Below are 23,264 nucleotides of genomic sequence, written 5' to 3' on the forward strand. Positions count from 1 at the left end.
CCAAGTTCCAAACGTAGCCTATCCAGCTCACCTGGGAGGGCCGGCTGTGGTCGTCCCCGCGGCTCCGTGCTGCTTGCCTCGCGCTCTGTCCGAGGTGCTGAGAAGAGGCGCGCGCTCTGCCTGCAGTTGTAAACCGTCAGGTCCGCCCACTTTGACCACTCGCTTCTCACGCCGGTGTTGTGCCGATAAATGCGTCCCCATTCGCGGGAGCGCGCGTAAACCGTTTCAGGCGTGTGGATTATTACATTTTTTCCAACAAAGTTACAAGTGATGATATTGAGCTGACAATGGTTTTTCATTCGTTTATCTTTTTTCTTCGTGTAGATGAATAATACATGTACAGTACACTTATGATAATCCCACAAATGTACAGTTTAGAGCATCCCTTACACCTATTATCATAGCCTAAAATATTCCAAAGTGAGGGCCGTGACTATCACTTTTGCAGTAAGCCAGAAAGCCGGTTGGAGACATTTTCTATTAATATCAATCTTTACTCTGTGTAGCCCAGATAAAATAATCAAAAAATTAACCTAGAACTATGAAATGTGACTATTTTAATTTAATTTCAGAGACAATTTTGGACTTGTTGAAATTCGCATCTGTTAATTTAATCAGGTAAACAAATTCTAATGTAGTTAAATCAATCCATTCCAGGCTCTCTTTAAAGCAGGGGACCAGCAGGGGATGCATTTCTCGGCAGGCATGCACTTTTCGGCATAACACCGGCTCATCCCGAATTAATGAACTAATTCCCTCGAGTTACGGAGAAGTCCCCGAGTACTAAGAAGCCAAACATTTCGGACGGAGAGAGAGCTATTTCCGCTGATCCGAAGGCGGAATTTTCTTTCACTTTTAAACTGAGGAAAGAAGTGATCCCAACGGTCTGCAGCCCAGTTCAAACCACCCAACTTAAAGACACATAAATCCAAGCCTTAAACCAAGCCTTTTTAAAACAACAACAACAACTTTCCTATCCTTTTAATTTCATTTTATTGCAAACAGGATTATTTTTCAACGTGACTTCATGTTTTATACCAATTGTTGCTTCAGACCTGCAACACACTCCCAAAAAGAGTTGTGACAGTGATGCATTTAGCACTTTTGTAATGTTGCCTTTGACTACACGTAAAAGACATCCTGGCACTGTGTTTCAGGTGTACTGTGTTGTGCATTTTTCCCCATTTTTTTCAGGTGTGAAACTGAAATTAGCTTTGCCAAGAGCCCCGATACAACCCCGCACCATCACAGAGCCTGGCTTTAGGACTTGTTGCTGATAAAAGTCTGAATTGTCCTTCTCATGGTTGCGCCCAAGCAGGCAGTGTCCATTTCTTCAGAAATAGACCTTGAATAGCAATTGGTCTGACCAACAATAGGTGTTTACACTGGTACATCCCAGATGCCTCCAAGCCCAAAGAAGTCAAAGCCTCGACTTCAGCCTTGTTACTAATCCTAAATGACCCCCCAATCCCAACCTTTTTTGTAAACCCTTGTGGACTTCGAATAGAAAACTGGATGTATGATTAATGAAATATAGTCTACAAGACAAAGTAAGAAATATCTCAGGCTTATCTTTCCGCCTTACATTTAGAAGCATCACTCAGCATTTGGACATGTTGACCAAGCCGGTTTTAATCATCAGAATTTATCGAACTCGTCTAAAACAACTGAATTCAACATGTTGCACAGTCAAATCAAATCAAATTTATTTGTATAGCACATTTCATGTACAAAACAGTTCAAAGTGCTTCACATAAAATAAAAGCATTGCAGCAGGGAGTGGAAGAAGCATTAAAAATAGATAAAATAATATAAAGAGAAACAAGTAAAATAATTTAAATGAATTTAAAAACAGGCAACAGTCCAGATAAATTAAAAGATATCGTGCAGATTTCATGCATAGACACATGAGAAAAGAAATGTTTTTAACCTGGATTTAAAAATGTCTCCATTTGTTGAAAGTTTAATCTCCACTGGCAGTTTGTTCCACTTGTTTGCAGCATAACAGCTAAATGCTGCTTCTCCATGTTTAGTCTGGACTCTGGACTGGACCAGCTGACCTGAGTCCTTGGATCTAAGAGCTCTGCTGGGTTTATATTCTCTGAACATATCACAGATGTATTTTGGGCCTAAACCGTTCTGGGATTTGTAAACCATCAGCAGGCTTTTAAAATCTATTCTGTGACTGACTGGAAGCCAGTGTAAAGATTTTAAAACTGCTGTGATGTGTTCAGATCTCTTAGTACTGGTTAGAACTCTAGCAGCAGCGTTCTGGATGAGCTGCAGATGTTTAATGCTCTTTTTGGGAAGTCCAGTTAAAAGAGCATTACAGTAATGGAGTCTACTGGAGATGAATACATGGATGAGTTTCCATGGTAAAAAGCTGCCTTGGTGACAGCTTTGATGTGGCTGCTGAAAGTCAGATCTGAGTCTATCAACACTCCGAGGTTACCAACTTGGTCAGTGATTGTAAGGTCCCGAGTCTCAAGATATTTACTAACGCTGACCCTCTTCTCTTTGCTCCCAAACAGAATGATCTCAGTTTTGTCTTCATTTAATTGTAGAAAAGTCTCTCTCATCCAGGTGTTTACTTCCTCCAGACACTGACACAGTACGTCTGCTGAGCTGCAGTCGTCCGGTGACAGAGACACATAAAGTTGTGTATCGTCTGCACAACTGTGATAATTGATAATCCTAAATGACTCCCCAATCCCAACCTTTTGGGACCTCAAACAGAAAACTGGATGTATGATTAATGAAATATAGTCTACAATAGACTATAGACCTCCTGACCCAGTATGAACTTTCCAGACCCCTCAGGTCATCTGGATCCGGTCTTTTATCAGTTCCCAGAGTCAGAACCAGACACGGAGAAGCTGCATTCAGCTTCTATAATCCACATGTCTGGAACAAACTCCCAGAAAGCCTCAGATCAGCTGAAACACTCAGTGTATGTAAGTCCAGGTTGAAGACACAACTATTTTCAGCTGTTTGAATAAAGCTGCAAATCTGAAGCTTGAGTTTCAAAACTTAATCACATTTTAACTACTGATTTTATCTGACTTTATCTATTGTTCTTATTTCTTTCTTTTTTGTTTAAAATTTAAATCATGCTTTTTATTTCTACTGTTTTAATGTATCTGTAAAGGACTTTGAATCACCTTGTTGTTGAATTGTGCTATACAAATAAACTTGCCTTGCCTTACAAGACAAAGCAAGAAATATCTCAGGCTTATCTTTCCGCCTTACATTTAGAAGCAACACTCAGCAGATGGACCTGTTGACCAAACCGGTTTTAATCATCAGAATTTATCGAACTCGTCTAAAACGACTGAATTCAACATGTTGCACAGTAATCAAAATGTCAGTTATTGTGTCACACTCACAGGAGTTAGTATTGCACCAGCACCGACAACCACATCCACCCTTTTTTCTTATCTACCGAACATGAACTCTACCTGCCACGAAGGAGGAAAACGGATCGTGGCAGGTTTATAGGGCCTTAAGCCCTTAAATCAAACTCAAGCTGTGATTTAACCCGCTCCTCGAATCCCCGATCACGAATCATAATCCCGTGTTTTGGTTAAATCGGAGAATTAGCATGTTTGGTCCTGCTAAATCTGCTGCACGGGGCTTCGAACCCGGTGGAGTTCACAATCCACATGATTACTTCAGTTGAGAAGTCGCCCAATGAAAGGCGTAGGAATGAGTTTAATATTGGGGTGGACACTTCCCCCCTGTCCCCCCCGTTTCCTACGCCTATGCGCCCAATCATCCAAGTGTGGCCGCTGCTAATGTCTGGAAATGATAAGACGAAAGCGAGAGGGAGACAGTCGGGCCTTTTATTTTTCACAGTTCAGTTTATTTCATGCAGCAGGAGAACCGTCGGGTCATCCCTCCCAGAGAGGATTCAGAGGACACCGTCCACTCGGGGTGCAATTTGTCGCAGTGTGTCCAAACTACACATACCCAAAAGATTAAAGGCCATTAGTCCCAAAAAGTAAAAAAAAAAAAGAAGAAGAAGCAATTTTCTTACATAAGCAGCATGTAGAACATGCCTGAGCGCCATGTACCGCCAGGGATTTGCTGCTCTTTAATTCCCTTCACTTCAAAGTGGCAGCGCCACACATGCAACGGGGCTGAAGAGGATGGAGGACTTTATCTGTCCCGCCCGCCCTCACATCCATCATACCTTGATGGATTTAAAGAGGGCGGCGGGGGGGGGGGGGGGGGGGGGGGGGGGGCAACAAAGAGATTATCTGCTCAGCACGGAGAACATTTTTGTAGGGTTTACTCCACCCTAACTGTCCTGGATGGATAGGAAGTGAAGTGAAGTGGAAGAGTAGAAAGTGTGTGTGTGTGTGTGTGTGTGTGTGTGTGTGTGTGCTGGTGTCCAAACAGAACACCCTGCCCCTGTGGACCACCACCACCCCCCGCGTACTGTTTAATGTGCCTCTCCTTCCACTATCTTGACTTTCTGTCCGAGTCCTTCTGCGTTTTTTTTTTGTTTTCGGGAAGTGAAAAAGGCAGCTCGGTGGGGTTGAGATCAGACAGTCGGTACAGACACTGCAGAATATTCCACTTCTGTACCTTTCACGACCCCTGGGCTCCTTTCACCTCGTGTCATCCAGTCAACTTTACTGCTCTGGGCTGAATCTGAGTGGGCAGTCTGCAGCTATCCTGATACACTTCACAGTTATCTGGCTACTTTTGCCTTTTATCACATCATCAATACAAAGTTCTGACCCAGTGGCATTGGAAGCCATGATTATGTCTTTTACACGTGATGCCGTAGCTTACGATTGCGAGAGTCTAATCTGGCCTTGAAACTGATGGAGACTCTTCTTTATATTAGACTTGGACAGTGACATATCCTCCTCCTGATGAGTGTTCCTCACATGCTGGATGATGTGAGGAGCTTTTTCTTTACCACTGCAAGGATTACGGCTGGTTTCTCCTTCGCTAAGTTCCATTGACAACAGCATGTTGTCCTTCCACGGCACTTTCTAAACACAAATGCTCCACTTCTTTGGTAATGGGAGCAGTGATTCATTGAAGCGTGTCCAAACATAGATGTGAAATATGGGAATAAAGCACAAAACAAAGTGCCACAGAGCCGACAGTTTTTCCCCCACATCGTTTTTTTTTGTCCTTCGGTGCCTCACTATCTCTCCCTCCCCTCTCCCTCCCCCTCACTCTCCCTCTCCTTGCGCGTTTTGCTCTGCTTCTGCCAGTAGTGATGGGATTTTCGGCTCTTTTTCGAGATGCGGCTCTAATGGCTCTTCTTACTGTGGAGAGCCGGCTCTTTTGGCTCCCAAACGGCTCCCCGTATATATTTTTACATTATTAATTAATTAATAGCTTAAACCTAATTCTATAACATTTTGTTTCATTATTGACATTGTTAAGCACTTATGATGAGTAAAAATGCTGCATAACAATGCTTTATTAATAAAAGTTTTATTATAACCAATTAAATTATCACAAAATAGCACCACTTCCACAAAAATAACTTAAAATAAATTAAACAGATACAATACAAACACCCACCACAATACGAAAATGTATCAAAACAGCTTCATAACAAAAAAGGTGCCACAATACAAATATCAAATACAGTGCTATTAAATTAAAGTATAAAACTATGAAGGATAAAAAACGTGAACAACACAAGTTTTGAACCATTGGAGATGAAGAACTCACTGTATTACATACAAATACCCACCACAATACGAAAAAGTATTAAAGCAGCCCCATCACCTTATTAATTGAAAGCTGTGTGTGATTGGTCAGATGTGTGGAGCACATGCTTGACATGAGGGCAGTGGAGACATTAAGGCACCGACAGAGGAAAAAAAACCTCCGTCTAGCACTGAGCAGAAGCAGAGCAAAACGCGCAAGGAGAGGGAGAGTGAGGGGGAGGGAGAGGGGAGAGACAGTGAGGCACTGACGGACAAAAAATAATAACGATGTGGGACTCTGTGGCACTTGCAGAGCACAAGCGCAACGACAGGGAGGCGGAGAAAAAGCGAGATACTGAGAAAAAAAAAACGACTCCTAAATAGGATCCCAAAACGGCTCCCATTGGGGAGCCGGTTCCTGTCGTTCACTTCAAAGAGCCGGCTCTTAGAGCCGGATCGTTCGCGACCGACACATCACTATCTGCCAGTGCTAGACTGAGTTTTTTTTTCCTCGGTCAGTGCCTTAGGTGCTGTTTACACATACCTGGGTATTTTGATAAACAAAGACCTTTCCCTTCGTTTGTGCCTTTCGTTTATACACAAACGGAGTTTTTTCCTCCGAAAACGAAGCTAAAAAAAAACTCCGGCAAAAGTGGAGATTTTTTAAAAACTCCGTTTAGCGTTTGTGTGTAAACTGGTTGAAAGAGACAAAAACGGAGTTTTGGGAATGGAATGAGGAGTTGTTGTCATAGTACAGAGCCCCGCCCCTATCCGCCATGTTGGCAGGATGCTAGCGTGAAAACGCCATTCTCTCCGTCCATTGTTTATCTGGCAAGCATGGAGGCGCTAGCAGCATTTCTGTTGTTGAGAACTATACTCGCTTGTGTGATTTTGAAAATTACATTCATACAATGTATTGAACAACAAAGACATTTTTCACGGCTTTAGCAGTTTTATAGTCCAGCGCAACGTGTAAAAGTAGCTCAGTCTCGCTATCACTCCACACACATGAGCCTGGCGCCATATTTTCTTCTTGAAAAGGATCCGGAAGTTCTTCCTGTCAGCGGTTCTCTATTAGGCTTCTGATTGGCTTGTGTGGAATTCTCATTGTTCTAACACTGCCACCGTCAGGCTTGGTGTAATTTAACAGCTCTTGATAGCGTATTTATGCGGATCAATGTAGACGTGTTTTTTTTAAAAACGGGGCCGTGTGGACCTAGTTTTTTTTGCAAACGAAGGTTAGAAAATATGCGTTTATCAAAATACCCGGGTATGTGTAAACAGCACCTTAATGTCTCCACTGCCCTCATGTCAAGCGTGTGCTCCACACATCTGACCAATCACACGCAGCTTTCAATCAATAAGGTGACGGGGCTGCTTTAATACTTTTTCGTATTGTGGTGGGTATTTGTATTTAATACAGTGAGTTCTTCATCTCTAGTGGTTCAAAACTTGTGTTGTTCACGTTTTTTATCCTTCATAGTTTTATACTTTAATTTAATAGCACTGAAAGTGATACTTGTATTATGGTGCCTTTTTGTTATGAAGCTGCTTTAATACTTTTTTGTACTGTGGTGAGTATTTGTATTTAATACAGTGAGTTCTCCATCTCTAGGCCTAGTAGTTCAAAACTGGTGTTGTTCACATGGTCTTTTTTATCCTTCATAGTTTTATACTTTAATTTAATAGCACTGTATTTGATATTTGTATTGTGGCACCTTTTTTTGTTATGAAGCTGCTTTGATACTTTTTCGTATTGTGGTGGGTGTTTGTATTGTATCTGTTTAATTTATTTTAAGTTATTTTTGTGGAAGTGGTGCTATTTTGTGATAATTTAATTGGTTATAATAAAACTTTTATTTATAAAGCATTGTTATGCAGCATTTTCACTCATCATGAGTGCTTAACAATGTCACTAATGAAACAAAATGTTATAAAATTAGGTTTAAGCTATTAATTCATTAATAATGTAAAAATATATATGGGGAGCCGTTTGGGAGCCGAAAGAGCCGGCTCTCCACAGTAAGAAGAGCCATTAGAGCCGCATCTCGAAAAAGAGCCGAAAATCCCATCTCTACTCCGCCACCGAAACCGGAAGGAGGAGATGTTTGTAGTTCTCTCGCACCGGAAATGCAAACCAGGATAATACCTGGTTGTAGTCCTGTCGCTCAGTTGGCCTACGGACGACGTACTGTAACAACTTAATAACAAATAGCAACAATTTAAAAAAAAAGCTACAAGAATGGAGTACGAACGGTGGGAAGAGGACATTTTCGATTTCGAGTTTGATGGGCGAGGATACAGATTCGAACCGGAATATACAGAAGAGGAGCTACGCCAAATGGACCTGGAAATGCAAGCTAGGGGCACCGAGGGACCTGAAGCAGTCACAACAGAAGTTTCCAGGGTATCGGGAAGTTGGTGGTGTACTTGTGGAAAGTGCAAGCAGATGCCCACCGAGCAGGAGAGTAGATGCTGCAAGGAATGGGACCTTCTGGTCACTTCTGGCATGGCTAGCCTGAATGTCTCGGTCGAGGAGACGGGTGAGGAGACGGATGAGGAGGCGGATGAGGAGGCGGATGAATCGCCAGCCTGCATCACCGAGAATGAAGTGCGCCAGCTGCTCAATAAACCAGTTTTGGAGACTTTCTTTTGGGTTCCAAAAATAAACTGGAAGAAACGCCCTGTCCCCGAGGGACCCAACGGCCAATTGTCTGAAAGGTAAGCTATATGTAAACTAATGACAATCGTAGGTCTAGCAGCGAGATAACCATGTCTGAAAAGTAAGGAAACACCGCACACTAATTATTATTTTGTCTTATTTCTTGGCGCGAACAACGTCCAATAAAGAAAAAAGAAAAGGGAACAGTAAGCAGCGTGCAATTCAGACAACACCAGTGATACCATTCTATTTCCCCTTCTATGTGTTTGATCGAACGACGCGCTTCTTGGAGTGAGCAGCCTTGTTCGCTCCAAGAAATAAACAATAAAAAAAAGAACCGCATGGCCTTATCAGTGTGTGGTGTTCTCCGAATCGTGGGCCTTGTTCATGTTTGCCTGAAACCTGCAGCACAAGGACACATGATCATGAACAAGTACTGTTCCCAAGTCGATTCTGATCATTTATTTTTCATAATTCACTGACGTTGTCTATGTTCTACCAATGTTTTCTATTCTCAGACAGTACCGGCTCGTGGCCCATCGTGTAATTCTAGAGTGGGCACTAAAAGGCGAACGACTGGGACGTGGAAATCGTGCCGTGTTACCTAGCTGTGTGGTGTGGGCCGTCCGGAATGCCTTCCCACCCCCCACTGGAGAGTATGTAGGATTTACACCAACAGAGATCGAGGACTTATTCTGATGTAGTGGATGTAAAATTACACTGCCCCTACCAGCACCCAAACCTTTCATAACTTTTCATTACCATTCCATTGTTGTATATACTTTATATTTGATATATTGTAATAAAACAAATGCAATTTTTAAAAAAAAAGTTGTTTTATTTGTAAACAAATACTGTGCGCATGGGATTGAAATTTCACAGTGACAATAAATAAACATACATTTAAAATTCACACTAAAAGGAATACTATTTACAAAAATTTACAGTACTGCACATATTATGTACAGAATTAATCAGTAGGCCTTTTTATTATGAAGTGTCTGGGTTGTGAGGGAGTCTGGACTGATGCTTCCTTATGACATCCTCTTTGGGGGGTTTCTCCTTGGTTGCAATGGTTTTGGGTTGCTGGACCCTTGGCATTTCTTCCGGTGTTGGGTCCTCCCTTCTCTGCAGGACGCATTCTACAAGGTGATGCGTGAAATTCTGGCTTGTGGGCGTGTAAAATTTTTTGACAACCCAGTACCTCGTTTGTTTTGAGCTGGATGTTGTGCTTGAACTTGATTGTGTTGATTGTTGACTCAGGTGATAACTGTAATCTTTTGGGTCCTCCTCTGGGGCTGTGGACATGCTGACGTCCATTAGAGGCATCTCCCTGTCTGTGTCATCTGGCTGTTGAAAAATCGAAACAATGGAGGACCAACAAACATTTTGTAATAACTTTTAGCTTTTGATATAACATTTTATATGGCACATTTCAAAATACCAGAGATAAGTAATGAAAAGGTAAGTAGCGAAAACATTGACAATATAGTAAGTAAGATAAGACAGTAAGGAAAAATGTAAATACTCACGATTATTGCCGGGCTATCCCTCACTACAGGCAAAGCAAGGTATTTGCCAGATAAGGACTTCCTTGATGATTTGGGTTGGTCTGGCTGTGGCTCGGGACTTGTGAGGATAAAAGACAAGCCTGATGATGAAGAGGGCCAGTCCTTGTCAGGAGTTGAGTGGAGAGGTTGGGTAGTGGAGGCTTCCACACCACCGACTGCCTGTAGAAAGTTGTAATGTATAACATCAAGTTCAATGACAAACATACTGTGGTTACAGTCGTTTACACTGTGCTATTAGTGCACAATGATAAGTAGAGATACTGTATGGCGTTGTTTTGTTTACTGGCAATATGGCATACTAAACAAATTTGATAAGTATATATAGTCATATTGACCAGTGTACAGTATGTATAGTGTATTTATATCACAATTTGAGTTATGACAATATATGGTAGTGTGCTTTCATGTATACATAACCAGTATGGAATACAGAGAATGATAAAAAAAAAGTAAATAATAATGTCCAGGCACACGCCACAGTAATTACCATCAATATTTATGGTTTGGCAGATGCTTTCAGCCAAAGACATTCACTTACATTACATTACATTACAAAACAGGAGTAACTAGTTTTCCCCCCCCTAAGCTTTGGCAGTTTATCAACAAGGTAGTAATACAGGCTATGAAGAACATTGTTGCAGGGCAAGACAGGCCCTCCTTACAACAGAGGATGGTGAGTTTGTGGACTGCTTGAATAGCCCCCTCCTCAGAATAAAACCAACCACTGTGGTCTATACCAAGCCAAGATGTTGAGTAGGCTATTCGACGTTTCTCCCTCCCCACCCCCATCTCTGCTTACCTAGAGTAGTTCTGTACCCAACCTTGATCGCTTACCCTCCCCCACCCCAAAGAACACTGTGGCTACCACAGCATCAAAGTATCCATTTTGCTACCGAATCAGTGCAACCTTCATATTCGAGGCAAATCGTCTAATCATAAACACAGCTCTAAAAATAATGTTGCGTGGCTTACCCCAATGTCTTCCTCGTCTTGCGTAGGACCCAAGAGCGTCGGTACAGCTGTCCTTCTCAAATACAGCTTTTTTGGAGACCGTACTCTGTCACTTTGCCTTGTCGACTGTACATAGTCCTCAAAGCGAAAGTGCAAGGCGCAAACACGATGGTCAGCTTCTTGCAGAACATTTACAGGTGTATTCGTGTCGAAGCCGAGAAAAGAGAGCCACAACTTTAAACGTGCGGGATTCCGAAGTGGAAGTCGATGGCAGCTCCTTCTCCCTGGAACTTTTCCACAGCCCCTCACTGCACAAACTCGTCCCATGTTCGCAACAAAAAAAATATTTACAAAGACTAAGAAAGAATACAAAGAAATAATACAACAACAAAAAAGAAATTTACAAAGAATATATAATCTGCTCCAACTTTCTTCAGATGCTTTGAACACAGTCTCTCACTGGCGTACTGATTACTGACTGCCTACTTCCTCTATTTATTTACGTGCCGAAGGACAATGAACAATCGCCATCAAGTGGTGTGGAGTATAGCATGTCAGCTTCAATTGCTGAGCGGAAGTTTATCCACGGCTGTGAGGTGGCTTAGAAAATAGTGCGAGCATGAATGAGCTGCCAAATAAAACACGACAGAAGCAACTTTTCGCAACCAAATTTGATATGGATTACCAGTGCACACCAGTAACCACTCCGGTGAGTTGATGATTTTGAAAACGGACGTTTATGGTGCTTTTGCGGACCTTTTTGGACATGCATATGACTTGCCATTCTGAAGCAGGTTGAGATGAATCAAAATTAGGCAAATACCGGAGACATCAGTAAACATCAAAAAAGCGGTGAGGGAGGTTCTAAAACATTGCAGACGACTCAGAAAAGAGGCTTAATGTTGAAAATACCGCAGTTATCCTTTAACTATGGGATGTTTCAGGAAAAAGAAAGTTTTACGCCTGTTCTTAAAAGTGGAAAGGGTGTCTGCTTCCCGAACATTTACTGGCAGCTTATTCCACAAGAGAGGGGCCTGATAACTGAAGGCTCTGCCTCCCATTCTACTTTTAGAAACTCTGGGAACCTCAAGTAAACCTGCAGTTTGGGAATGAAGTGCTCTGTTAGGAAAATATCTTATAACGAGATCTTTAAGATATGATGGAGCTCGGTCATTAAGAGCTTTACATGTGAGGAGAAGAATCTTAAATTATATTCTGAATTTAACAGGGAGCCAATGAAGAGAAGCTAAAACTGGAGAAATATGATCTCTGCTGTTAGTTCTCATCAGAACTCTGGCTGCAGCATTTTGGATCAGCTGGAGGCTTTTCAGAGAAACTGAAGGCTTTTCAGAGAAATTGCCATCCCAAAGCTCTTCTTTGGATGTCGGCTGCCCTTTTGTTCCGTTCTCTGACAGGATGATCCCACACTGCTTCAGTCCGGGCTCTGGGGAGGATTCATCCCTCCATCAGACCTGTTGCCACTGATTTTCAGTCCACTTCTCGTGTCATTTGGCACAGCTCAGCCTTTTCTCCCCGTTTCCCTTCCTTAAAGGGATAGTTCGCCTCTTTTGACATGAAGCTGTATGACATCCCATATTAGCAATATTATTTATGAACATTTTCTTACCCCCCCGCTGCGTACTGTGAGCAGAGTTCCAGCCGAGTTTTGGCGTTGACGAAGGTAGTTGCATGGGGTTTAAAAAATAAAGTGTTTTGCTTCTCAAAACACTATGCGTTCAAAAGAGTAATACATTTACATCACAGAATCGTTGTGCAGGAAAAAGTCAGACCTCACAATCGCTTGGCCCCATTTTCTCTCCCTTGTATCACTCCGTGATTGCCACCCGCCGATAGCCGCACCTGTTACGGTGTTTACTGCTCAGAAGCAGGGGACTGCTCAGTCTGCACGGTTTACACAGCCCGTAGTGATACGAAGGTAGAGAGAAAATAGCGCCAAGACAGTACACAGCAGGAGGTAAGAAAATGTTCATAAATAATATTGCTAGTATGGGATGTCATACAGCTTCATGTCAAAAGAGGCGAACTATCCCTTTAAGAACAGCTTCTTAACAGCCACCCTTCCATGGAGACCATTTCTGTCAGGTCTCTGTTGGATTTTTTCCCTGTTTCTTAAGGACATCCCTTTCAGATACCGTTCATCTGCTGTAGATAGCTACTTCTTTTGTCCTCCACTTGTCCAGCTTAAGGATTCACCGCACACCATGCTGGGGTATGCTACGTTTTCAGCTAAATGTTCTTTGGGAGTCACCGCGTTGGTGATCCTCTTTGGTATGTTTCAGATGCAGCTCCAGAAATGGGAATAAATGACGCGTCTTTGTGACAGGCTGCTAATGAACAAAGTGTCTAAAGATTCAATTCAAGATTCTGGGATAAGTTATCTGTCATGTGTTGAGACAACACTGGTTTATTCCTCGAGTTCGGTGCCTTTTTTTTTAATGCTTAAATGATTTATAGGTCGGTGTTAAGTGGCAAAGAAAAAAAAAAAGACATTTCTTTGAAAATGAGTGAAAAAGCAGCCAATGTCCAAAGAAAATCTGAAAGCTGTTGAGGAAGCCTGGAGAACTGTTGCCAAAGACCAATGAAAGTCTGAAGAAAAGAGGTTTGTGACAGTACCGCGTGTGCAGCAGGCACCTCAGTTGTTTCAATTGTTGACAGCACAGCTTGAAATTAATTGTGAGGGTTTAAAGGATCTGCAAGTACAAAACATTTTTTTTTTCCCTCCACAAATGACAGTTTTTCAAGTTCTAAACATTTGGCTCGTGTGTTCTTTTTGTTTCAACCCTCTTTAATTCGGTAATACCTCACAAGCATCTGCTTTCCTGCGGATAAGCTGGTTTTGTTCGCCCTGTTTGATGTGAACACGATTCTCCTGCAGACATGAGAAGAATTATTTTAATTTTTTTATTCATTCGAGTCTCCGATTGACATTTGTGACCTCTTGCAAAGTTCTAACATCTCAGTGTTAAAGCCTGTAAAGTGCTCCAAGTAGTAACCACCACATCTCTAACAGTTCAAACAGAATGAGAAAAAGCTTCCCAGGCACTCACAAACACGAAGCCGGCATTTATGCTTGGTTTACATTTTCACAATTAACAGTGAATAAGGGCGACACATCCACACAATCCGTCCTCATCCCACACTTCTTCGCCACAGTAGACCAATTAGAGTCTTTTCAGTGAAACCGCTTGTTGCCGTGGGAATAAAATAGCCCTCTGTGAGTTGAACATTTGAATCCTGAAGAAATTACAGCCCACATCAGTCCAAAAGTTCAGCAGCAGACTTTTACATGTAAAATCTATTTTCTACAAGCCTGGGAGAGAAAAAAAAAAAAAAAAAACACACTGCTTTTTGACTTTCAGCAGATTCGACACAAGAGTTAAAATCCGTCTCCGCTGAGGCTTGTTTGTTGGGAACGGCGGTGAGAAGTTGGACCTATTTTCCCACGGTGAAGGACTGCAGCCCTGTGATGGCTCTGCCCAGGATCAAGGCGTGGATATCATGAGTGCCTGAGGACGAGAAAGCAGGTGTCACGCAGGATGAACAGGGAGAAGCGCGTGTTGGGGGGGGGTGGAGTACAGATTTCCTTTCCCGCCGCCTCCTCACCTTCATATGTGTTGACAGCCTCCAGGTTCATGACGTGGCGGATGATGTGGTACTCGTCCGAGATGCCGTTTCCTCCCAGCATGTCTCTGGCCTGCCTGGCGATGTCCAGGGCTTTGCCGCAGCTGTTCCTCTTCAGCATGGATATCATCTCTGGGGCGGCTCTGTTGAGAAAACACCCAGGGTCCAGATGTGTTAAACCACTGCGCAGTTTCATCACTGAAACCGTTTGAAAAAAAAAAAAAAAAAAGCAGAAAGCGCGAGGAAAAGAGCGGCCGAGTGGTTTTTCGCAGGATGGGCAGGAAGCCCCACCTAAATTACTGAAGATAGAAGCTTTCAAGGAGTGGATAGAGGTTCTAAGCTCAATGGCAAGCTATGAGCGTGTCACCTATAGAATGGCTGGGAGGGAAGATCTATTTAATGAAGTATGGGGCCCATTCCTAGCCCAACTGCTGGATATCTAAGGATGACACTACCTACCTCTGTGTGTATATATATATATTTTTTCCAGGCACAGGATATGTATGCTATGTAGACTTCCTAGGGTGTTGTGTTTTTGTTTTTTTGATCAAGGTTTTGTGATGTAAGTCTGTCTCGATGTGTATGTTGTTGCTGGACTGTAGTTTTGTTTTATTTATCTGTTTGTAAAGGAAAAAAAAAGACTGGGCAGATACTGAAAAAGAATTCATTGTTTGCTATTCTTACCATGTAACTGTAATAATGTAACAGTTAGATTTTTTGCATCTGTCTGAAAAAAACATCAATAAATAAAAATAAAAAAAAGAAGATAGAAACTTTCCTTACTTTTTCTCATCAATAAGTCTGCCCAGCTGCAGACAGGACTGCAGCCCGATGCTGATCTCTGTCAGCATGTCGGCCATCTTCTTCTGCATCAGCTGATTCCGTGCCAGAGGGACGCCAAACTGGATTCTGGTTGAGGAAAGAGAAGAAAAACTTTGGATCCGTCCTTTATCCGGAAACATTCCAAAGGGGACACGAAAAGCATCTGCAGTGAACTGAACACAGACGTCGAGAAACATTTTCACGTGAGCTTTCCCCGACCTGTCGAGTGTGTACTGACGAGCTGCGTGGAAACAGAACTCTGCGGCACCGAGAGCACCCCACGCAATGCCATACCGGGCGTTGTTCAAGCAGCCGAACGGACCCTGGAGGCGACAGAGGATGGATTGGATTGGATTTTTACCCATTAACCTAGAAACTATACAGGAACAAAAACCTGTGAAGCACCGATGGCATTTCATTCCTAAATCATTCATCCAATGGAACAAATGCACAATGGGCCTCTGGTCACTCCACTCACCCCCAGGCCGGAGACTTTAGGCAGCAGGTTCTCCTCGGGAACCTCCACCTCGTCCATGAGGATCATTCCGGTGGCCGAAGCTCTCAGAGAGAACTTTCCTTCGATCTTGGGCGTGGAGAAGCCCTTCATGCCGCGCTCCAAGAGGAAGCCGCGGATCTTCCCGTCGTCGCACTTCGCCCAGACCACAGCAACGTCTGCCACTGGAGAGTTGGTGATCCTGAAGGTGGAGGCAAAGGTGAGCAGCAGTGAGACCTCGGCCTCGTTTCTGTTCTACAGCGACTAACAGACGCTTGTTTACTGCAAAGAAGCAGCACAACGACGGGCCACGACACCCGATTCCCCATCTTTACCTGCTTTGATATTTATTGTGTAAATAACAATCCATTTTTTTGTTCATGGCCTGTGTGTTTGTTTAAAAAATAATAAGAAATTGCGAAATTTAACAGAAACGGTGAAGCACGACCCTAAAAAAAAAAAAAAAAAACATCAGTTGTGATCCAAGTAACCTCTGGCACACGAGCTTAACACAGCACTTCAGCTGCGAAGAGCTCCACCGTGTGGACGACCGCTGACATGAGCTGTTCTCACACGTGAACTGCAGAAAAAAAACAGTCCAGAGAATCAGAAGCAATCAACATCTGGGACGCCTTCTCCAGGCGGGGAACACAACTCACCAAGTCTTTGAGCCTGAGACGGTGTAGGTGCGACTGGACGGATTGTATTTGGCTCGGGTTTCCATGCTGCTGGGGTCACTGCCGTGGTTAGGCTCCGTCAGGCCGAAGCAGCCCAGGATCTCTCCCCGAGCTAAAAAATTATTTTTTATTATTTTTTTTAAACAGTTAAAACAGAAGAAACTATCCTTAACCATCTACCAGAGGGAAAACAAAAAGCCGTTTTATCTTCTTACCCAGCTTTGGCAGGTACTTCTGTTTCTGCTCCTCTGTGCCATAGGCATTAATGGGGTGCATGACCAGTGATGACTGCACGCTCATAACTGAGCGGTAGCCGCTGTCCACCCTCTCCACCTCTCTGGCGATCAAACCGTAGGCCACGTAGCTCGTGCCAGCGCAGCCGAAACCTTAGCATCAAACGCACAGAGAGGAGTTACTGCCTCTGGCATTAAAACCAGATTCTGAAGCAGAGCGGAATGTAAGAAGTGAACTCAGCTTTGAGCGGGCTCAGACTTCTGCCATTATCACACAGATTTCTCAGAAACAAAACAACACACACAGGTCCAGTGTGCAAAAGGGACAAAGTCCATTTTATGTAATTCACGGGCAACAAAATCTGGTCGTTTTAAAAAACTTTACAGCTCGACATGAAGGAGACGGCATGAAAACATCGATGTGTGCAAACCGACCTTTAATAGTTGGGCCCAGGACTCCCATCTCTCCCATCTCTGACACAATGTCTCTGTGGAACACTGAAAGCAGAAACGACACACATCACGCTGTCATCCCAAATGTCTCTTTCTTATTCTCAACTGAAAGCACGTTGTCCAAACCTTCCAGCGCCGATGCTATCAGCCACTATTAGTCACCTTCATTTCTGTTTGCCATCAGGATGCGAGGCATGAGCTTCTCCTGGCAGTAGGTTCGGAAGGAATCCCGGATCATGATCTCGTCCTCAGTCAGCTGACCCTCGAGGTCCAGGCCATCGCGCCAGTCAAACTGGACCTTAGCTGCCGGGACATTTTAACAGAGAGACTTTTAAAACCTTTCGAGAGGAATAGAAATAAAATATATATTCTGGCAAGTTGTTTTCTTATATTTAGGTTGTCATAGAGTGGTTGTGAACACGTACGTGCTTTTGGCTTCTGAGCGGGCCTCTCTGCATCTGGCATTATAAAACAGAGAAATGACAAATATCATGCTCAGACCGTCACATTTTCATTTGTGAACGTCCAAAACGTCTAGAAATGAAGAGGATGGGCTGAACTCCACACAGCAGTGCTGATGGTAGTTCAGTAACAATCTTTAACCCCTCCTGGATGGCAGGATGCCAGTGCAGTATCCCTTTTAAACAATGACACCTATGTGACCGATGTTACAGTATCCCTTACCGTATCTGGCAGGTGCTGCAGTTCCCTGAGCTCTGGAAGCTGAGATGATGGCGCATCTGTGTGGGTTGACCAACAGACGGCATACGGTGCTTCTCAGTGCCATGGTGGAAATGAGTCTGGGAAATATGCTGAATGTCACGACCCACATTCATCAAATAAATTGGCTCTAAACATACGTGAATACGCAAATCGTGAAGCTTACAGGGGAAAGGGATGACAGAAACTTTCTACTTTAGCTGTGCTTGAGAAGAGCTCATATTGGTAGCAGCAGTGGTTCTTGGTTCTTGAAGACGTTTCACTTCGTCCGAAAGGTTTCTTCAGACGTGAAACGTCCTCAACATCCGAGAAACGTAGTCGGGTTGCCTGCTTGTATTACCATGACCCAGATGACTGAGAAGCTACACTCACATTAGCAGCAGTAGCTTTAAGAGATTACAATATGGGAATACTGTCTATAACGAAATGTCAAACTGTATTGAGAGCAAAGCAGCCGTCACAAGCAACAGGCCATAGCCGTGTCAGCTCTGTATGAAGTCAAGCTCGGCTACCCCAGCCAACCTTCTGTGGTCTTAGGTAACTGCACAGTGGCTACAAGCTAATAGCACCTGTTCACGACCGCGAGTTGCCAGCTTGAGTTTCAGTGAGTAAAGTTGAGAATGGCTTCTCACAAAATGTACTTCGTGTTTACGAATATGAGATAAAACAATGGCGACAGCTCTAACATTGGTAATTACCTGTGTTATGTGGGGTAAACAACCCTCGTCCAGGCTCGGTTCACAAGGCAGTGACACTCAACGTCAAAACATAAACCTACGTCATTACGTAAAGCATATAATGCTGGACGTTCCCTGTTGAGTGTGGTGACGAAATTAAATTACTCGCCATTAACCACGCATTAAATAATTATTCCTGGGGGGGGGGGTTATCATTAATATTATTTATTTATTAGGGTTCATTTCTTATGTCTGAAGATGAGTTTAAAGGACGCTGCGGTCTGCCCAGTTAGCTCTGATTGGCTGATTTCGGGGGAGTGAAAGTTGGCTTTATTCATATTTCAGTTCCCATAATAAAGTTAACCCATTTGCCAGGAGGGGTTTAGCCTTAATGTCCCATTATGTGACCATCTTTAGTCAACACAAAAGACACTATATGTACTTGAAATATTACCATACTAGTACTTCTAGACCTATTAATACTCAAAAACATGTCAGTTTTAATGGTAATCTTTACAAAGATTTATTATTTTCTTAATATTGTTTAATCCATGTATGGTTTACTAATGAATGTCACCCATATAAACCCAGCAGAGCTCTTAGGTCCAAGGACTCAGGTCAGCTGGTCCAGTCCAGAGTCCAGACTAAACATGGAGAAGCAGCATTTAGCTGTTATGCTGCGAACAAGTGGAACAAACTGCCAGTGGAGATTAAACTTTCACCAAATGTAGACATTTTTAAATCCAGGTTAAAGACATTTCTGTTCTCATGTGTCTATGCATGAAATCTGCACGCTATCTTTTAATTTATCTGGACTGTTGCTTGTTTTTAAATTCATTTAAATTATTTGATTTGTTTCTCTTTATATTCTTTTATGTATTTTAATGCTTCTTCCACTCCCTGCTGCAATGCTTTTATTTCATGTAAAGCACTTTGAATTGTTTGTACATGAAATGTGCTATATAAATAAATTTGATTTGATGATAATGCACTTATGTTATACTTGCATACTTTGAATAACAACAACTTAACCACATTTCAAATGAAAACATTATACCTTTTGATTAAAGTGTAATTATGATCAATTCTGCAAATAAAGTGTAAAAAGAAATTCCAGAGCTCGATTTATTGTTAAGCAGAATGCAACTTTATTTTCTGAATACTTTTCTGTTTACTATATAATTCATAGATACATAGAAACTTTGTAATGACAACTATTTCTGGTTTAACTGAAGCCACATTTGGATTTCATTACATATATTTGTGAAGGAGTACTTTTAGCGCGGCGTTTATTGCATGTTATGAATCTAAATTATATTATTATTATTATTATTATGATTATATTGTAAATCCATCAAGATATTTTTTTCCCCCAATTACAGATGCAGGACATATGTCACAGATTGGTTCTGAGTCATCCGCGACAAATAGTATTTATTGAACTGTACGTTAGTGAGTAGAACAGTTCCAGATTAAACAAATGACATAGCATAATACTTCATCAAATATTATGATGAGTTGCTCAATATGTTAAGAGCTATACAGTACAGACTTGATAAACCTATCAAGAAGGCCGGAGGACAATGTCTCCCACCCCATGCAGGACAGCAGCTCCTTCAGTGACAGACTCCTTCACCCCAAGTGTGTGAAGGAGAGATATTGTGGGTCCCTCCTTCCTGCTGCTGTCAGACTGCTTAACAACCAGTACTGACACCCGGTAGACCACACACACACTTGAGGACTCTATCACTCAAATACTGTGAAATAAGAATAATACTGTGCAATAACAGATGTGCAATAAAGGGAAATCTAATCTTATCTAATGTAGCTGAAGTCTGACTTAAGTAAATATGGTGGAGTAACAAGTTAAAGTCAAAGCAGCATAGCTTATAAATCAGTGGATCCTAAATCTCCAACAATGCAATTGAGCTGTTTTTTTTTTTTTTTTTAACATGACATTTAAAAGCTCCATCATTATATTAGATTAGATTAGATTATACTTTATTCATCCCACAATGGGGAAATTCACTTGCCACAGCAGCAACACAGCAAGAAACGCAACAACAGACATGAACAAGAAATTTAAAAAAGAGAAATTTAAAAAAAAAAGAGAAAAAGCAAGTCCTAAAAAGTAAAGTGACCAAAAAGTAAAGTGACCTAGTATAAATAATATTGCACATTATGAAATGAATCAAATATAAATAAATACGGATCTCTATGTGAGTGGTGGATTGTCATGGAAAGGCAACAACATGATCAGTGGGTTCATGTGTAGAAAAGTCTGACAGCTGCCGGGATGAAAGGCCTGCGGAACCTCTCCTTCTTGCACTGTGGATGTAAAAGTCTACTGCTGAAGGAGCTGTACAGGGACCCCACAGTGTCATGGAGGGGGTGAGAGGAGTTATCCATGATGGATGTCAGCTTGGCTAACATCCTCTATGGAGTCCAGGGGACAGTCCAGGGGACAGTCCAGGGGACAGTCCAGGGGACAGTCCAGGGGACAGTCCAGGGGACAGTCCAGGGGACAGTCCAGGGGACAGTCCAGGACAGAGCTCGCTCTCCTGATCAGTTTGTTCAGTCTCCCTCTGTCTCTGTCCGTACTGCCCCTCTCCAGCAGACCACAGCGTAGAAAATGGCTGAAGCTACCACAGAGTCGTAGAAAGTCCTGAGGAGAGGCCTGCACACACCGAAGGACCTCGTCTCCTCAGCAGATGGAGGCAACTCTGGCCCTTCTTGTTGAGGTGAACACCCAGGAATTTGTAGTTCTCCACCATCTCAATGTCCAATCCCTGGATGTTCACCGGTGTGAAGTGGGGTGTTTTCCTGGTATTAAGCTGAAGATGGTTCAGCTCACACCAGCTGACAAAGTCCTTGATGACCGTCCTGTATTCAAGTTCGTTATCCTCAGAAACTCATCCAGCAATGGCCGTGTCATCAGAAAACTTCTGGATGTGGCAGTGTGTGGTGTTGTGTGTGAAGTCCGATGTATACAGTGTGAAGACGAAAGGAGAGAGCACTGTGCCCTGAGGGGCACCTGTCAGACACACAGTTATGTAGCCTCACATACTGTGGTCTGTTGGTGAGGTTGTCTGCAGTCCATGCAGCCAGGTGTCCGTCCACTCCCGCATTTTCCATCTTCACCCTGAGCAGTGATGGGGGGATAGTGTTGAAAGCACTGGAGAAATTTAAAAAAACATAATCCTACCAGTGCTCCCGTTGTCCTCCAGGTGAAGCAGTGATCTGTGCGGTAAAGAGATTACTGCGTCGTCCACCCCAACACCAGGCCGGTAAGCAAACTGCAGGGTGTCCAGATGTGTGCCCACCAGTACCACAAAAGGTATTATGCTGTTTTGCAGGCTGAGTAGTGATAATTCACATTGATTTTGCGCTGATTTTGGAGTGTAAACAAAATAAATAAAGTTATCAAATGGCATCCCATTAGTGTCAGCTTGCTGGACTAACTCTAGACATAATGTGGGTTTTGTGTTGTCTTCTTGACATTTTCTAATAGGCTTTTTCAGTAAAATCACATGTTTTTTCTAAACATTTGTCGAAATCGGTTTGGATGCTATGCTGCCGGAATGATATTGATTTGGAAAGATGTTAGTAATTCTGTTTTTTGTTTTTTTTTAAAACATCTGTTGCGATGCTCAACCATGGCAATATATGAAAGTTATTTGCATGTGGGAGCAGGTGATTGAGCTTTTCAAAGCCCAAATAATGCCAAGGTGAGGACCCCAAATACTGTTGAGTTTAAGAGGAGACGTCTAGGATGCAGAGCATAGACAAAATGGAAAGAAAGGAGGAGGAAGTTAAACCATTTCTTCCACTGATCATTGTGAGAAATGTAAGATCACTGGCAGACAAAATGGTCGAGATTGGTGGGGATATCAGGACGGTAATGTTATTTGTTTCATTAAGACATGGACGCTTCAATGACTAACGCCTCTCCACAAAGACTGAAAACAGAGAAGTAGTAGTTAAAGAAGAGGGACTGCAGTCCTTGTTACCAACAGATGGATAATCTTGGGCAATTACTGACAAGGAGCGTCTCTGCACTCTGGATTTTGAACTGTTGGCTGTCGATTTCTGCCAATATCGTCCTCCGAAAGAGTTCCCCTGTGATCCCTGTTGACAGTGTGAGTGATATAAACCGATAAACAGCAACACTGTTGCCAACTTATGAAAAACCACAAGTTTTTAACAACACCCAAATCCATTGATGGCGATCTCTGAACATTTCAATCACACATCTCTGTCTCTATCTTTGCTACACTTCAACTTTCCAAAAGTTTCCAGCTTACTTTTATTTTCATTAGATTTAGTCTATCTACAATAACATATCTGTAGCAATATTTGGTACAGAAGCATCATAATTTCCCTTTGGAGATTATTAAACTGAAAATTTATGATGAAGTAGGCTAACACAAGATGTCACTGTAGTACGTCCATGCACTGCAATATTATTTCTTCGTCTTTCTTACATTATATATTGCTGATATACTTTACTGGTTTTGCTGAAGTCAAAACGTGAATACATTATTCACAGAGTAATTTTCTTTTATTTATGCAAAAGCCTGTCCTTCACAGCTGCACAGTGCAGCTGTCTTGCTCTCAGAGTGCAGAGTCAGAGCAGGAAATGTATTCATAATTCAGCCTATAGGCTGAATTATAAATGAATA

At 42.5% G+C, this 23,264-nt stretch overlaps 2 protein-coding genes and 1 long non-coding RNA gene across 3 annotated transcripts; 1 reads left to right on the forward strand and 2 right to left on the reverse strand.

Moving 5' to 3' along the window:
* Positions 1-7,797: 7,797 nt before the first annotated feature.
* LOC142371201 (uncharacterized) lies at positions 7,798-9,239 on the forward strand. Its single transcript, XM_075453815.1, has 2 exons — positions 7,798-8,402; positions 8,862-9,239. Exons 1-2 carry the CDS (start codon positions 7,924-7,926, stop codon positions 9,040-9,042), a joined length of 660 nt encoding a protein of 219 aa, XP_075309930.1. The 5' UTR covers positions 7,798-7,923; the 3' UTR covers positions 9,043-9,239.
* Positions 9,171-11,340, reverse strand: LOC142371202 (uncharacterized). The gene is made up of 3 exons (XR_012767983.1): positions 10,887-11,340; positions 9,876-10,073; positions 9,171-9,693 (listed from the first exon to the last, which is right to left on the reverse strand). It is a non-coding gene; the product is annotated as an uncharacterized LOC142371202 (long non-coding RNA).
* Positions 11,341-13,773: 2,433 nt separating this feature from the next.
* On the reverse strand, positions 13,774-18,704 carry gcdhb (glutaryl-CoA dehydrogenase b). The gene is made up of 12 exons (XM_075453324.1): positions 18,604-18,704; positions 17,870-17,985; positions 17,611-17,643; positions 17,348-17,488; positions 17,168-17,230; positions 16,715-16,885; positions 16,482-16,611; positions 15,808-16,024; positions 15,549-15,652; positions 15,291-15,416; positions 14,490-14,650; positions 13,774-14,392 (listed from the first exon to the last, which is right to left on the reverse strand). The coding sequence occupies exons 2-12, from the start codon at positions 17,970-17,972 to the stop codon at positions 14,319-14,321; spliced, it is 1,323 nt and encodes a 440-aa protein (XP_075309439.1). The 5' UTR covers positions 17,973-17,985; positions 18,604-18,704; the 3' UTR covers positions 13,774-14,318.
* Between the last annotated feature and the right edge of the window lie 4,560 nt (positions 18,705-23,264).

The sequence above is a fragment of the Odontesthes bonariensis genome, chromosome 21 (genome assembly GCF_027942865.1).
Source record: "Odontesthes bonariensis isolate fOdoBon6 chromosome 21, fOdoBon6.hap1, whole genome shotgun sequence".
NCBI classification, from domain to species: domain Eukaryota; kingdom Metazoa; phylum Chordata; class Actinopteri; order Atheriniformes; family Atherinopsidae; genus Odontesthes; species Odontesthes bonariensis.

Bases quoted from the DNA above. Each gene is read 5' to 3' on its own strand.
- LOC142371201 (XM_075453815.1), top strand. From the start codon at position 7,924: ATGGAGTACGAACGGTGGGAAGAGGACATTTTCGATTTCGAGTTTGAT. The intron at 8,403-8,861 runs GTAAGCTATATG...TTCTATTCTCAG, and splicing joins AACGGCCAATTGTCTGAAAG to ACAGTACCGGCTCGTGGCCC.
- gcdhb (XM_075453324.1), bottom strand. From the start codon at position 17,972: ATGGCACTGAGAAGCACCGTATGCCGTCTGTTGGTCAACCCACACAGA. The intron at 16,612-16,714 runs GTAAGAAGATAA...ATAATTTTTTAG, and splicing joins GAAGTACCTGCCAAAGCTGG to CTCGGGGAGAGATCCTGGGC. The intron at 14,651-15,290 runs GTAAGGAAAGTT...TTTTCTCAACAG, and splicing joins AGACTTATTGATGAGAAAAA to AGCCGCCCCAGAGATGATAT.